The sequence below is a fragment of the Oratosquilla oratoria genome, chromosome 15 (genome assembly GCF_046742065.1).
Source record: "Oratosquilla oratoria isolate Oo_2021 chromosome 15, ASM4674206v1, whole genome shotgun sequence".
NCBI classification, from domain to species: Eukaryota; Metazoa; Arthropoda; class Malacostraca; order Stomatopoda; family Squillidae; genus Oratosquilla; species Oratosquilla oratoria.
This window is the reverse complement of record NC_134791.1, coordinates 68,186,268-68,199,710: the sequence shown is the minus strand read 5'-3', so window position 1 is coordinate 68,199,710 and position 13,443 is coordinate 68,186,268. Positions and strand designations below refer to the sequence as shown.

The window sequence follows — 13,443 nt, the reverse complement described above, 5'->3', positions numbered from 1 at the left end:
CAACACCTACAGACCATTTACACCATGAAACAAAAGTCCTTAAACTCAAGGACCACCTCGACATGAGAGGCACACAAACACTTGCCGCAGCCACCACAAACACATCACACCCACTACACTACATAGCAGAACACCCACACACACCAAGAAACATTAAAACAACACCCAAAGACCTGTATCACACACAGATACTCTCTTCTCTTCCTCCACAATCACCAAATACCAGCCTCCGGAAACATATTCATAATCATATCACTCACCACTCCATTAACACACTGAAAGACAACACACTGCTGCATGCCAGACCCCCTGATATCCACCCTTCTGAATCCTCTCTCCCACGAAAGGACAGAGTCCACTTGGCCAGACTGCGGTGCGGTCACCACCCAGCACTTCTAAGCTACCAGAAGAGGCTGGATGACCGCATTGTGAACAGCTGCCCAGGACGTAACACTTCACCCTATACCATACAACACATAATGGAAGACTGCATTATACACAATCATGCACGCAAACAACACAACATACACTCTATAAAGGATTTGTGGGAAAACCCAGTGTCGGCTGTGGCATTGCTTGGGGAGACGGGACTGCTCGGACAGACAGTCTAGGAAACGACAACAACAACACCACAACATACACTCTATAAAGGATTTGTGGGAAAACCCATTTTTAGCTGTGGCATTCCTTGGAGAGACGGGACTGCTCAGACAGACAGTCTAGGGAACGACAACAACAACAACAACCACCTTGCTAGTCTGCCCCTAAGGTTCTTATGCTTAAATAAGTTCTGAATAGCTGTATGATCAGTCCACACTGATTGGATATCCCAGTATCATATCTCTAAAACTTTCTAATGAATATATCACTACTAAAGTCCATTCCTGCTCTTGTTACCACTGAAGGCACCCCACACCCTCACACTGTCTGGATGTTTCACCATTTTACCTGTGTACCACGGGTCATATCTGGACACATCACTGGGGTGACAAATGATCTTGGAGCCACCCCTGACCAGCCTGAAGGTGCTTTAATCACTGAACATCATCACCTGCCACTGCTCTTATATTTCCTACAGAAATCAAGCAGTTTTTTCTTCATGGCCTCAGTGAGCAGGGGCCTCTTGGCAGCACATTGAGCTGGCATTTTTTGCAGCCAATGTTGGATTGTTCTCACAGAAATCTTTTTAAGGAGAGTAGGATGTCTTTTCTCGAGATCAACAACTGTTATTGATGGATCTGATATTACTTCTCATTTTAAGATATTGTCAGTGCAAGTAACAGTCTTCTTAGGGGCCTCAGAGCCCGGCATTCTTGGTGGAACAGTACTAGAAGGGAATGCAGTCACGCGTATCATCAACATTCCCTGCTCTTACAAAGTGAGGGTGTGTGTCTTTTCTTGCATTGAAAGTTTGGTATGACCCATTAAAAGGGGGGTACACACTGGAGCAGCATACAGGAAATCCCACCTCACCAAGCTCAGGCAGCTTACTGAAGCATGACATGTTAGTGAACAGTGGAGAAAGGTGGGCTTTACACATCACGCCATTACTAACTCTGCTCAGTTTTTCCAATGGCAGGAATGCGAGTGAAATCCACTATAATATTGTGTGTATATATTTTATTTTTTATTTTTTTTAGCAAAAATGTATAGATTTTTTTTTGTGGCCACTGTATGTATGTATATTACTTGGGCATAACCACCTACTACCTATACCACACAAAATATCCACAAAGACGTACTCAGATTATTACACAAACCCTTCAAGACAATTTAAACTCAATACTCTAACAGCCCACAGACATAAGCGACAAAGAAAAACCCTCTGAAACCTGACAAGATTCATACTAGCACACCTGTCCTTAGGACAACATCCAGTCCTGAAACAGTACTAACACAGAATAGGCCTGGCCACAGATTCAAATTGACCATATTCAATCAACACATAGAAGATACAGAACACCTCGTACTACATTGCCCCAAACTAATAATTCCCGGACAAAAACACAATACACCTTCAATGGGTGACCTATGGTACTGACCTGAGGCTATTGCTAGTTACCTAGAGGCCACAGGTCTTCTGCAAGAGAGACCAGGGACAATGGATTGACTGACATCCTTTAATAGCCTCACCTAACCCACCTCTCTTCCAATAGGGAGGTCAAATAGAAGCATACACTCACACTATACTGAAAACATATCCCTTGTATCCCAATACTTCCTAGAGAAAGGGTCATCATTGTTCCTGTGTCACTGCTTGGGTCAAGGTCAATGTAGTGAGAGAGAGCTCTTCCACAGTAGGGCCAAACAGCCAGGCTTGAGTCTCCCCCCACTATTTTATTGTATGGCAAACCTTACTTTTCCACTTAAGATAATTCCTGTGCAAGAACTCGTATATGGTGTTAATGTAAAGAGGTGGTGTATGTGATACCAGGTATTTTTGTCTGGTACATGAGTGTGTAGATTGTTCAATACTGTTAGCTTTTGTTGCCAAGTGTGACAGAGGACTTTGATAGTGCTAGCCTCAGTCTGTTTGTGATCGGCCCCAGCTCCTGTAACTTTAATTGTAATATATAAAGAGGTGGTGTATGTGATACCAGGTATTTTTGTCTGGTACATGAGTGTGTAGATTGTTCAATACTGTTAGCTTTTGTTGCTAAGTATGACAGAGGACTTTGATAGTGCTAGCCTCAGTCTGTTTGTGATCAGCCCCAGCTCCTGTAACTTTAATTGTAATATATAAGAAAAGAAGTACACTGATAGGGTCCTACCTCTTTCTCAAATTATCACACCTAGTTTTCATTTCACTTATTCTGCATGCGTGTTATTAAGCAAAGCAAGTTGGGTAATGCTGGTTTGAAACAGGGATATGTAATGTCACTAAGGCAAACTGATTAGCATATGGATGGATTAATAAACTCCCCAAACTTTATATACACTTCTACAACCATACTTACAATAGGAGTCATCTTGAATGGTTCCAAGTCCTCAAAGTAGTCAGGGTTATCTATCTTGTGAGGCTTCCACTTGCCACGATAATTTGGGTTGTCAATCATTGGTGGTTTCCATTTACCCTTATATTCAGGATTGTCTATGGTTGGGGCCTTCCATTCCCCACAGCCAGGGGCATCATCACATCTTGGGTTATTTATAAGAGGAGCCTCCCATTCACCATCCATATCATCATCCCTGTAACAGCAATGACAGGAGACTTCATTTCTTGTGTGTCCAAGTTCATACTATCCAATTCAATTGATGCATTTTACATCAGAACATAAGAAAGGAAACTGCAAGAGACCACAAGGCCTACACTAGGCCGTTCCAAGTCCATTACCACCTATCATTCCCATCCATAGTTATCTAACCTTCATTTAACCCCTTCACTATGGGCCAAAATCTCGCAGGCAGCTCTAGCTGCCAGATGTGCGATGTTGCGTCATAATACTCGCATTATAAAAAATAGTTACCGCTGTATTGCTCGTTCTCTTTCATCCATGAATTTTGATAACCATAGAAAATATGATGAAGCCAGTTTACAGAGTATGGGGGCCTTGCAGGTACAACTACAATATATATAATCAAGACGCCGATATCAGCATCCTCGCATACCCACTTGCTCCTCATGACGCCTATGTAGGCGTCATTGTATTGAAGGGGTTAAAACAACCAATAGTTTCAGCACTTACAATATGGTTTTTATGTCTATTCTATTTCTTCACCATTATTTGTAAACCAGTTCTTGCTCATTTCCTTCTTAATCCTAAAATTGTCCAATTTAAATATATTACTGCGAGTCATGCCCTGCTGTTTTAATATGATGACCTTGTGTGCACCACCCTTGTTAAAGCCCTTAATCGACTTGAACACCTCTATTAGATCACTCCACACACTGCATCTTTTTAGAGTGTCAATTAAAGTGCCTAAGCCCATCATTGTAAGGTAACTTTCTGAGCCCATGTATAATTTTGCTCATTCTCTATTGATTCTAGTGAAATCATATACATTCTACAGGATGGAGACCAAAACTGTACCACATAGTCAAGGATGGGTCTAACTAGTGGCAGACAGAGTTTAATAATTACCTCTGCAATTTTATTTATAATTTTTTTTGCAATGAAGCCTAACATTGTTAGCTCTTCCTGGTGTTAATGCACCATTTTCTGGATTTAAGGTCAGGATTCACTAGCATCCCTAAGTTTCTCACGCTCAGTTTTCTGTAAACAGGTGTTATCTAAGAGATATCTCCTTTCTGAGTTGTGTAAACCTACTTTAAACACACTGCACTTTGAGATATTGAAATCCAATTGCCATTTCATCAACCATTTGAACAATTTGTAAATATCTTGCAGTATCATGGCATCTTCTCCTGACCTAATTTGACTTCCAAGTTATCTATATACATGATGAACAATAAAGGAACCAGTACCAAGCCCTGGGGAACTCCACTAGTAACACCCATTTGGATTTACACTATTAATGGTGACCCACTGTTTTCTGTCACAAGCATGCTCTAATCCATTCAAACATTTTTCCTATGACATGGGCTTTGGAAAATGCCTTTAATTTTTCTAGGAATGTCCCCTTTGGGGTTACAGGGAGGGAGAAGGATGCCTAGTCCTAATCCCTATCCCATTTTTTGTCGCCTCAAGTGACTTGAGTGGGAAGACTTGGTGGCAGTATTCTTTTCCCCCACCAAAGGGTTCAGTGAAAAGGCAGTAAGAGGATGATGGGTAGAATATTTTAGGGAGTTACTAAATGTAAAGGAGGATAGGGAGGGAAAGGTAGTTGCAGTGGGAAGTGCTAAGAAAATGACAGTGATGAGTGAGGAAAATACACACACACACACACACATACCAAAGGCTTCTTCCCCCTACACAGGGGGTAGCCAAAAAGATAATGGCACAGAAACCACTCCCACCCATTCCATTTCCTATATATTCCACTCCCCTCCACCCTCTTCCCTCTCTCACATCTTGGTACCTCCTGGATGATGGGTCATCCCTGCATCCTGTCCACTGCCCTGGGTCAGAAGCAGTGTCGCAAGACAGCACATTCACAGCAAGGCCGCTTCATAAATTTGGCGATCCCCCCCTCTCCATCCCCTCATGCAAAACAAGAGAAGACGGGGAGAAATCCCTTTGGGCTGTGTCAAATTTTTCTCGTACATACTTCCTCACCCACCATCCCCCACCCATTCACCCTCATGTATCACAGCATCATCTATACACAACCCCTCTCCATTCACCCCTATCTTCTGTCCTCTCCCGTCCTTCCTCAACAGACATTCCTCTCTTTTGTAATGCCCCTATCACCCCATCCATCCATCTCATCCTAAGACGCCCCCTCATATTCACTCCTTCCACCTCTGCCTTAAACACTTCTTTTACTTATCTTTCTTCACTCATTCTTTCCATGTGTCCAAACCATCCTAATACTCTTTCATCAACCCTATCTCCCAGCTCCCTTTCCACCCCTGTTCTCCTCCTCACCTCCTCATTTCTCACTCTATCCAGCCTAGTAACCCCTATCATATTTCTCAGACATTTCATCTCAAACACATTCAAACTCCTTCTCTCTTCCTCTCTCATGTTCCATGTTTCTGCCCCGTACAATCCTGTTGGCACAATCACTCCTTCATATAACCTCTTAGCATCCATTCCCAGATGTCTATTTCTCATTACACTTTTCAATCCACCATGGCATTTACTCGCTTCTCTCAATCTACATTCCACCTCCACCCCCACTCCTCCCTTTCCTGCCACATTTGCACCCAAATATCTAAAACTATCCACTTCCTCCAGTCTTTCACCCTTAATGCTCACATTCCAGCCTGCTGTCACTCTCTCCCCTTGTACATCTCGTCACCTTACTTTTACCCATATTTATCTTCAGTTTCCTTCTTTCACACACCTTCTCAAACTCTGTCACTAACTGCCTCAATCCCTCCTCTCATCCTGCTACAAGTGTAGTGTTGTCAGCAAACAACAACTGGCTCACCTCCCACTTTTCTCCATTTTCTTTAATCATCTCCAACCCCTGACCCACTACCCTTGCATTCACCTCTCGCACCACCCCATCCATGTAAAGATTGTACAGCCAGGGCGACATAACACATCCCTGACGAAGTCCCACCTTTACCTCAAACCATTCACTCTCTCCATTTCTAATCCTAACACAATCTCTACTACTCTTGTAAAAAATCTTGACTGCTCTTAACAGCTTTCCTCCTATCCCATACATCTGCAGTACCTCCCACAGTGCCTTCCTGTCTACCCTGTCATAAGCCTTTTACAGATCCATAAAACATCCTTACCTTTTCCTATAGCTTTCTCACATATCTGTCTTACCACAAAAATCTGATCTACACAACCTCTACCTGTCCTAAAACCACACTGTTCCTCACCAAATACTCCCTCTGTTCCTCTCCTAATCCTCTCAATCAAGACCCTCCCATAAGCCTTCCCAACTACACTCAACAAGCTAATCCCTCTGGAATTACTTAACCCCTTCCATACGGTGCCGCACACGTAGGCGTCATGGACTTAGATCTCGGTGGCAGCAGCCGATGCCAGCCGTACGACGTGTCGTAATAATACTCGCATCATAAAATATAGTCACCGCTTATATCGATCGTTCTCTCTTCACCCGTGAATTTTGATAACCATAGAAAATGCGATTACAAAAGAATTAGAAAGAATGTCATTATGGAGGGGCAACTACAATAAATATAATCAAGACGCCGATATGGCAGCCTCGCGAATACACTCGCTCCCCATGACGCCTACATGTGCGGCACCGTATGGAAGGGGTTAATAGTCTTTTAGCATGTCCTACACTTATATGTTCTGCATGAGCTTTTAGTAGTATTTCCTGTTCCTTCTTATAAATTACACAGTTCTTATCTCTGGCATCATTCTCTTCTTTACAATTTATACAAACTGTTGGGCGGGAACAATCCCCATGCTCAGGCTGAGCACATATCAAACACACTTTGTCCCTTGCACATCTGCGGGAAGGATGGCCAAAACCATAGCAGTTAAAGCACTGAAGGGGACGGGGCTTAAACTGCTTCACATAAACAATCTCTTTTTCTATCTTTACATAATGAGGTAGATCTTCACCAGAAAAACTTAGGATAATCATAGAAGAACGAGGGATTTTAGCAACCTTCCAAACATTATTTGGGCACATTTCTAAAATTTCTTCTTCATCAAAGTCATACAGATCTCTTAAAAATTACCCCTTTGGCATAACTAAAGGTATAGTGGGGCTTGACCTCCTTAATGTCGGATTTCTGTTTCAAGTTAAGCACCATGGCAGCTTGTTCATAAGATTTTACATGAATTAGGAAGGAATTTCTTCCAAATCGTGATACCTGGGAGTTATTCAAATTACCAGAGCCAAGGTGACTCTTCAAGAATCTAAACTCGAACAAGTTAGCACGTTCTTTTGCAAGAGTGACAATAAGCCACTTTGCTGGATTGGGAGGCCTCTGCACACTTTCCTTCCTTTCCTCTACCGGCTTTTCTGGATAAAAGATATCCAGGTTAGGTGGCGCTCTAGCAACAAGTTGGGCCGAAGATTCATTCTCATTGCAATTATTATAATCCAAGCAGGCAGCAGCTGCATCCTGATTAGAAAGAAATGAGATCCACACTAGCCAAGCTTTAAAGTTGTCAGTTAGTTTAACTCTGATCTCTTTAATTTGTCCAAATTTATGGAACTTTTCATACAAGTCTGTATAACTCTTATCAAGAGAGACATATTTTAAATGTAAGATTCTATGACTATTAGGGGCAGTATTTGATTGACTGATTTTATCGAAGTCCTTTTTCAAGCCGGAGTCATCAACTGGGGTTTTTATTTTTGCTGAGTCAATACCATCAACATTAGGATTGGCAATATTAGGAGAGGGATCGGGGGGTTTAGGAGGAGGATCAGGTAGTGGTGGGGGTTTAGAATAGTCAGTTTGAACAGATGCCATGATCGTATATATCTATGGGGCCACACCATATACTAAGAAAGAATGGGAAATGCAGAGAAGGAGATACTGCAGTTGCCTGATGCCGCAAGCAATAAAAGAAAAGTCTCTGCAGAGTTGGGAGGTTCCAGAAACGACTATTTACACATGCAGGGCCTCGGAGGCGAGTTGGAGACTTTGTCAAACCGGGGTTTGTCCTCTTTTGTTTTGTCCCATATAGGATGGGTCCGGCGTAGTCACTCTGCATGTGTACTGGATAGGGAGAAAGGAAGTCGGTAGCCTAGTACCTGCCTCGCAAACATGCATTCCCCAGTCGGTGAGCTTTCGGCCCTCGCAGGGAGTAGTGACCTCGCGGTATACATCCCCACTTGACTGGGTTCAGACATGTAGCTTGGGAGGCACCAAGATACCAGAACCTTCCTTAACAAGTATTAGAGAAAGATAGTGAAAAAGGAGAGTAGGGTAGCAAATATGAAGAATAGGGAAAGGGGAGTTCACAAAGCAAAAGGGTGAGGGACCCCCTATCTAGTCACTACCCCCCCCCCCAAAAAAAAAAAAAAAAAAAAAAAAAAAAAAAAAAAAAAAAAAAAAAAAAAAAAAAAAAAAAAAAATGGCTCAGTTTTCGTCTGGTAGCTCGGGGCTGACCTCGCCAGTATGGTTTCACCTGGCTGGCACAGCTCAGCCCGTCCTTACTACACAGAAGCTTCCCCCACTACATCAAAGTACTGGGCCTTGGGGGGGGGTTTAGTAAACATGAGGGGACGTCTAAAACTATCCACTTCCTCCAGTTGCTCTCCCTTAATGCTCACTTCCAGTCTGTTGCCACTTTCACCCTTTGTACATCTCATCACCTTACTTTTAACCCCACATTTATCTTCAGCTTTCTTCTATCACACACTCTTCCAAACTCTGTCACCAGCTTCCTCAATCCCTCCTCCGATCCTGCCACAAGTGCAGTGTCATCAGCAAAAAACAGCTGGCTCACCTCCCACTTTTCTCCATTTTCTTTAACCATTTCCAATCCCTGACCCACCACCCTTTCATTTACCTCTCGCACTACCCCATCCATGTACAAGTTGAACAGCCAGAGTGACATAATGCATCCCTGATGAAGTCCCACCTTTACCTCGAACCACTCACTCTCTCCATTTCTAATCCTGACACAAGCAGCAAAACCTCCCACAGTGCCTTTCTGTCTACCCTGTCGTAAGCCTTTTCCAGATCCATAAAAGCCCAAAAAACATCCTTACCTTTTCCTATAGCTTTCTCACATATCTGTCTTACCACAAAGATCTGATCTACACAACCTCTACCCGTCCTAAATCCACACTGTTCCTCACCAATTACTCCCTCTGTTCCTCTCCTAATCCACTCAATCAAGATCCTCCTATAAGCTTTCCCAACTACACTTAACAAGCTAATCCCTCTGCAACTACCACATTCACACTTGTCCCCTTTTCCATTGTAAAGTGGAACTATACAGGCATTCCTCCCGTCCTCCAGCACGCTATCCTCTCTCCAGCAAACATTAAATAACCTCACCAGCCAGTCCACCATCACTGTACCTCCTTTTTTTTTTTTTAGACATTCTGCATGGCATCCATCCAGACCAGGTGCCTTACCTGCTTTCATCATCTTAACAACTGCCTTCACTTCATCCTTCCCTATTTCTCCTCCATTTTCCTCATTCATCACTGTCATTTTCTTAGCATTTCCCACTGCAGCTATCTTTCTCTCCCTATCCTCCTTCACATTTAGCAACTCCCTAAAATATTCTGCCTATCTTTCCCTCACTGCCTTCTCTTCCATTATCATCTCTCCATCTGCACCTTTTACCTTTTCTTCTTTACTTGATTCGCCTCCTCTTTCTCTATGGATGGATGGGGTAAAAGGGGCTTTGGGTAAGAGGGGAATGTCTGTTGAGGAAGGACAGGAGAAGACAGAAGATAGGGATGAATGAAGAATGGTTGTGCGTGGATGATGCTGTGATGCATGAAAGGGATTGGGTGGGGCATGGGGGGTGAGGGAGTATGTGTGAAAAATAAATTGATACAGCCCAAAAGGATTTCCCTGTCTTTTCCATTTCTGCATAGGGGGACAAAGAGTGGGGGTTGCCCATTTAATGAAGCAGCTTTGCTGTGGATGTGCTGTGTCTTGCGACACTGCTTCTGACCCAGGACAGTGGGTGAGATGCAAGGATGACCCATCATCCAAGAGCCAAGATAAGAGGGAGGGAGGGATGGAGGGGGAGTGGATGGGAGTGGAGTATATGGGGATGGAGTGGATTTTATGCCTTTGTTTTTTGGCTACCTCCGTTGTAAGGGGGAAAAAGCCTTTGGTGTATGTATGTAAACATAAGGAAATTCCAGAACAGGGAATATAAGAGAAGCAGAGAGGAAAAGCTTAAAAGTGTTTGAGATGAATGTTTAAGAAGTATGGTAGAGGTTACAAGGTTGGATAGATTGAGAAACAAGGTGAGGAGAGCAGGAGTGGAAAAGGAGATGATAGATGGAGGTGATGAAAGAGAATTGGGATGGTTTGGACACATGAAAACAAAGAGTGAAGAAAGAGGTGTGGAAGGCAGAGGTGGAGGAAGTAAATTTGAGGGGATGACTGAGGATGAGATGGATGGATGGGGTGATGGGTGTGTTGAGAAAGAGGGTAAAGTCTGTTGGGCAAGGGAGAAGGCAGGAGATGGGGATGAGTGGAGAGTGGCTGTGTATAGATGATACTATTATAAAATGAGTGGATGGGGAGATACAAGATGCTTATGTATATTTTAATGCAGTACAAAGGTATTTCTCCCAGTCTTCTCTTTTTATGCACAAGAGGATGCAGAGGGAGGGAGAGAGGGTCGCCAATTATGTGAAGCAGGCTTGCTGTGGATGTACTGTGTCTTTCTACATTGCTTCTGACCCAGGGTAGTGGGTGGGATACAGGGATGGTCCATCATCCATGAGGAGCTAAGATGTGAGGGAGGAAAGGGTGGTGGTGGGGAGTGGAATGGGTGGGAATAGGTATGTGCCTTTGACTTGGCTACCTCCCTTATAAGAGGGAAGAAGCTATTAGTATATAGACATACTCATGGGAAAGAGCAGTGGATGGAAGGGCGATTGATAAGGCATCAATGGACTACCAGTGCATGGAGGTATCCATTGGAAGGATAGGAAGAATTCTGGATGTTCATTTTCTTGTGAGAGTGAGGGAATATCAAATATTATTTTGGTGGAACATATGTAGATAATGGAGGATAGGTGGAGAAAGAAAAAGAGCTGAAGGTAGACATACAAGAGTGAACTATTTAAATGAGAAGAAAAGGAGCAGGAGCAGAAGGAGCAGGAGTACCAAGAGGAGCTGAGAGATGTGTGGGAGGTGGTGAAGGTTAGAGGTGGAAAAGGAAGAGGTGTTTCAAGGAGGAAGTGACAAGGTGAGCAAAGATGGTATGTGGAACAAGGAGGATGGGAGGGAATAGAAGAAAGGGTAGTGAGAGGTGGGATGATGGGATGAGTGGATGGGGTGAAGAGAAGACAACATTCATGGACTGGTGGCAAGGTAGATTGAAACATACGAGTGGTACAAAGTAAAAAGAAGCAAAACAAAAGATAATGGGAGGCAAGAGATGTAAAATGAGGGAGGAGTATGACAATTTCATTTTTTAATAAAAATATGTTTAGGAAGGATGATATAGAGGATTTTTGAGACCTGTTTAATAAGGATAGGGAGGGAATGGTGGTAGCAGTAGGTCCTAAGAAAATTATCATAATGGAAGAGGGAAATGGAAGAGAAATAAGAAAAGATGAATTGCAAGTAGTTTTGAAAATTTTAAGAATAGGTAAGGTACTTGAGTTAGATGGGTATCATGTGGAATGTCTGAAGAAAGGAGGTACAGTAACAGTGGACTGGCCAGTGAGATTATTTAATGCATGTTTAAAGGAGGGTAGAAAGCTAAAGGACTGGAGGAGTGCCTGTATAGTTCTGTTTTACAAAGGAAAAGGGGACAAATACAAGTAGTTTCAGAGGGATGAGTTCATTGAATGTAGTTGGGAAGGCATATGGGTTTTTTTTAATTGAAAGGATTAGGAGAGGAGATGAGGGAGTAATTGGTGAGGAACAGTGTAGGTTTAGGGAAAGGTTGGGGTGGTGTGGATCAGATTTTTGTAGTAGGACTGATATGTGAGAATGATTTAGCAAATGGTAAGGATGTTTTTTTTTAAGCCTTTAAGGCTTTGGAAAAGGCTTATGACGGGGTAGACAGGAAGGCACTGTGGGAGGTTCTACAGATATATGGGACTGGGGAAAGATGTTAAGGGCAGTCAAGAATTTTTACACGAGTAGTACAGCTTGTATTAGAATTGGAAATGGAGAGAGTAAGCAGTTTGATGTAAAGGTGGAACTGTGTCAGGGTCGTGATATATTGCCATGGCTGTTTAATGTGTACATGAATGGGGTGGTATGGGAGGTAAAGACAAGGGTAATGGACAGGGGTCTGGAGATGGTGAAAGAAAATGGAGAAGAGTGGGAGGTGAGCCAGTTGTGGTTTGCTGATGACACTGCACTTATGGCAGGATCAGAGGAAGGATTAAGGAAGTAACAGTTTTAGAATGTATGCAATAGGAGAAAGATGAAAATAAATGTGGGTAAAGGAGAAAGATGAAAATAAATGTGGGTAAAGGAGAAAGATGAAAATAAATGTGGGTAAAGGAGAAAGATGAAAATAAATGTGGGTAAAGGAGAAAGATGAAAATAAATGTGGGTAAAGGAGAAAGATGAAAATAAATGTGGGTAAAGGAGAAAGATGAAAATAAATGTGGGTAAATGTAAGGTGACAAGATGTACAAAGGGTGGGGATGGTACAGAGTTGGAACTGTCTTACAGGAGAGAGGCTGGAAATGCATAGCTTTAGATATTTGGGCATGTGGCAAGAAAGGGAGGAGTGGAGGTGGAGGTAAATTGTAGATTGTGAGAAATCACACCACCCCAAAACCTCATGGAATACGTCAATCCCATGTAGTGTACAAATTCACTTGCCCAGAGGAGGACTGTACGCCCCTATCTACCTATGTGGGAAGGACAACTACCACCCTGTTCAGAAGAATCACCCTTCACCTGCAACAAGGACCTAAACAACACCATTGGACCCACCTCAGACGCCATCTCGACAGGGAAACCATGATAAATAATACAGAAATCGTCACAGAGGAGAAGGACCTCCAACGTCAGACCATCTTGGAGGCAGTAATTATAAAGATTTACAACCCATTATTAATATACAAACAAATTATTTCTCTCTCCTCCCCAGCATGAAACCTACATTGGGGGACATTTGATCACAAAAATAGAGCCACCGGATCGGAGAACACCCACACACAGACAACCCGCAGAGGTTCAAAACAAGCACCCCGCAGAGGATAAAACATCATGCCTTAGACGATCTGCTAGGCTGAGAAATCAACCAAATTGCA

At 42.9% G+C, this 13,443-nt stretch overlaps 1 protein-coding gene across 6 annotated transcripts in view; it reads right to left on the bottom strand.

The window, feature by feature from the left end:
* The window catches only part of LOC143033492 (calnexin-like), a 179,658-nt gene that overhangs the window by 64,899 nt on the left and 101,316 nt on the right, over positions 1–13,443 (bottom strand). For all 6 annotated transcript variants that reach the window (XM_076198996.1, XM_076198994.1, XM_076198995.1 and 3 more), the window contains exon 8: positions 2,958–3,189. In XM_076198996.1, coding sequence (XP_076055111.1) covers positions 2,958–3,189 — 232 coding nt within the window. The remainder of the gene's footprint in view (positions 1–2,957; positions 3,190–13,443) is intronic.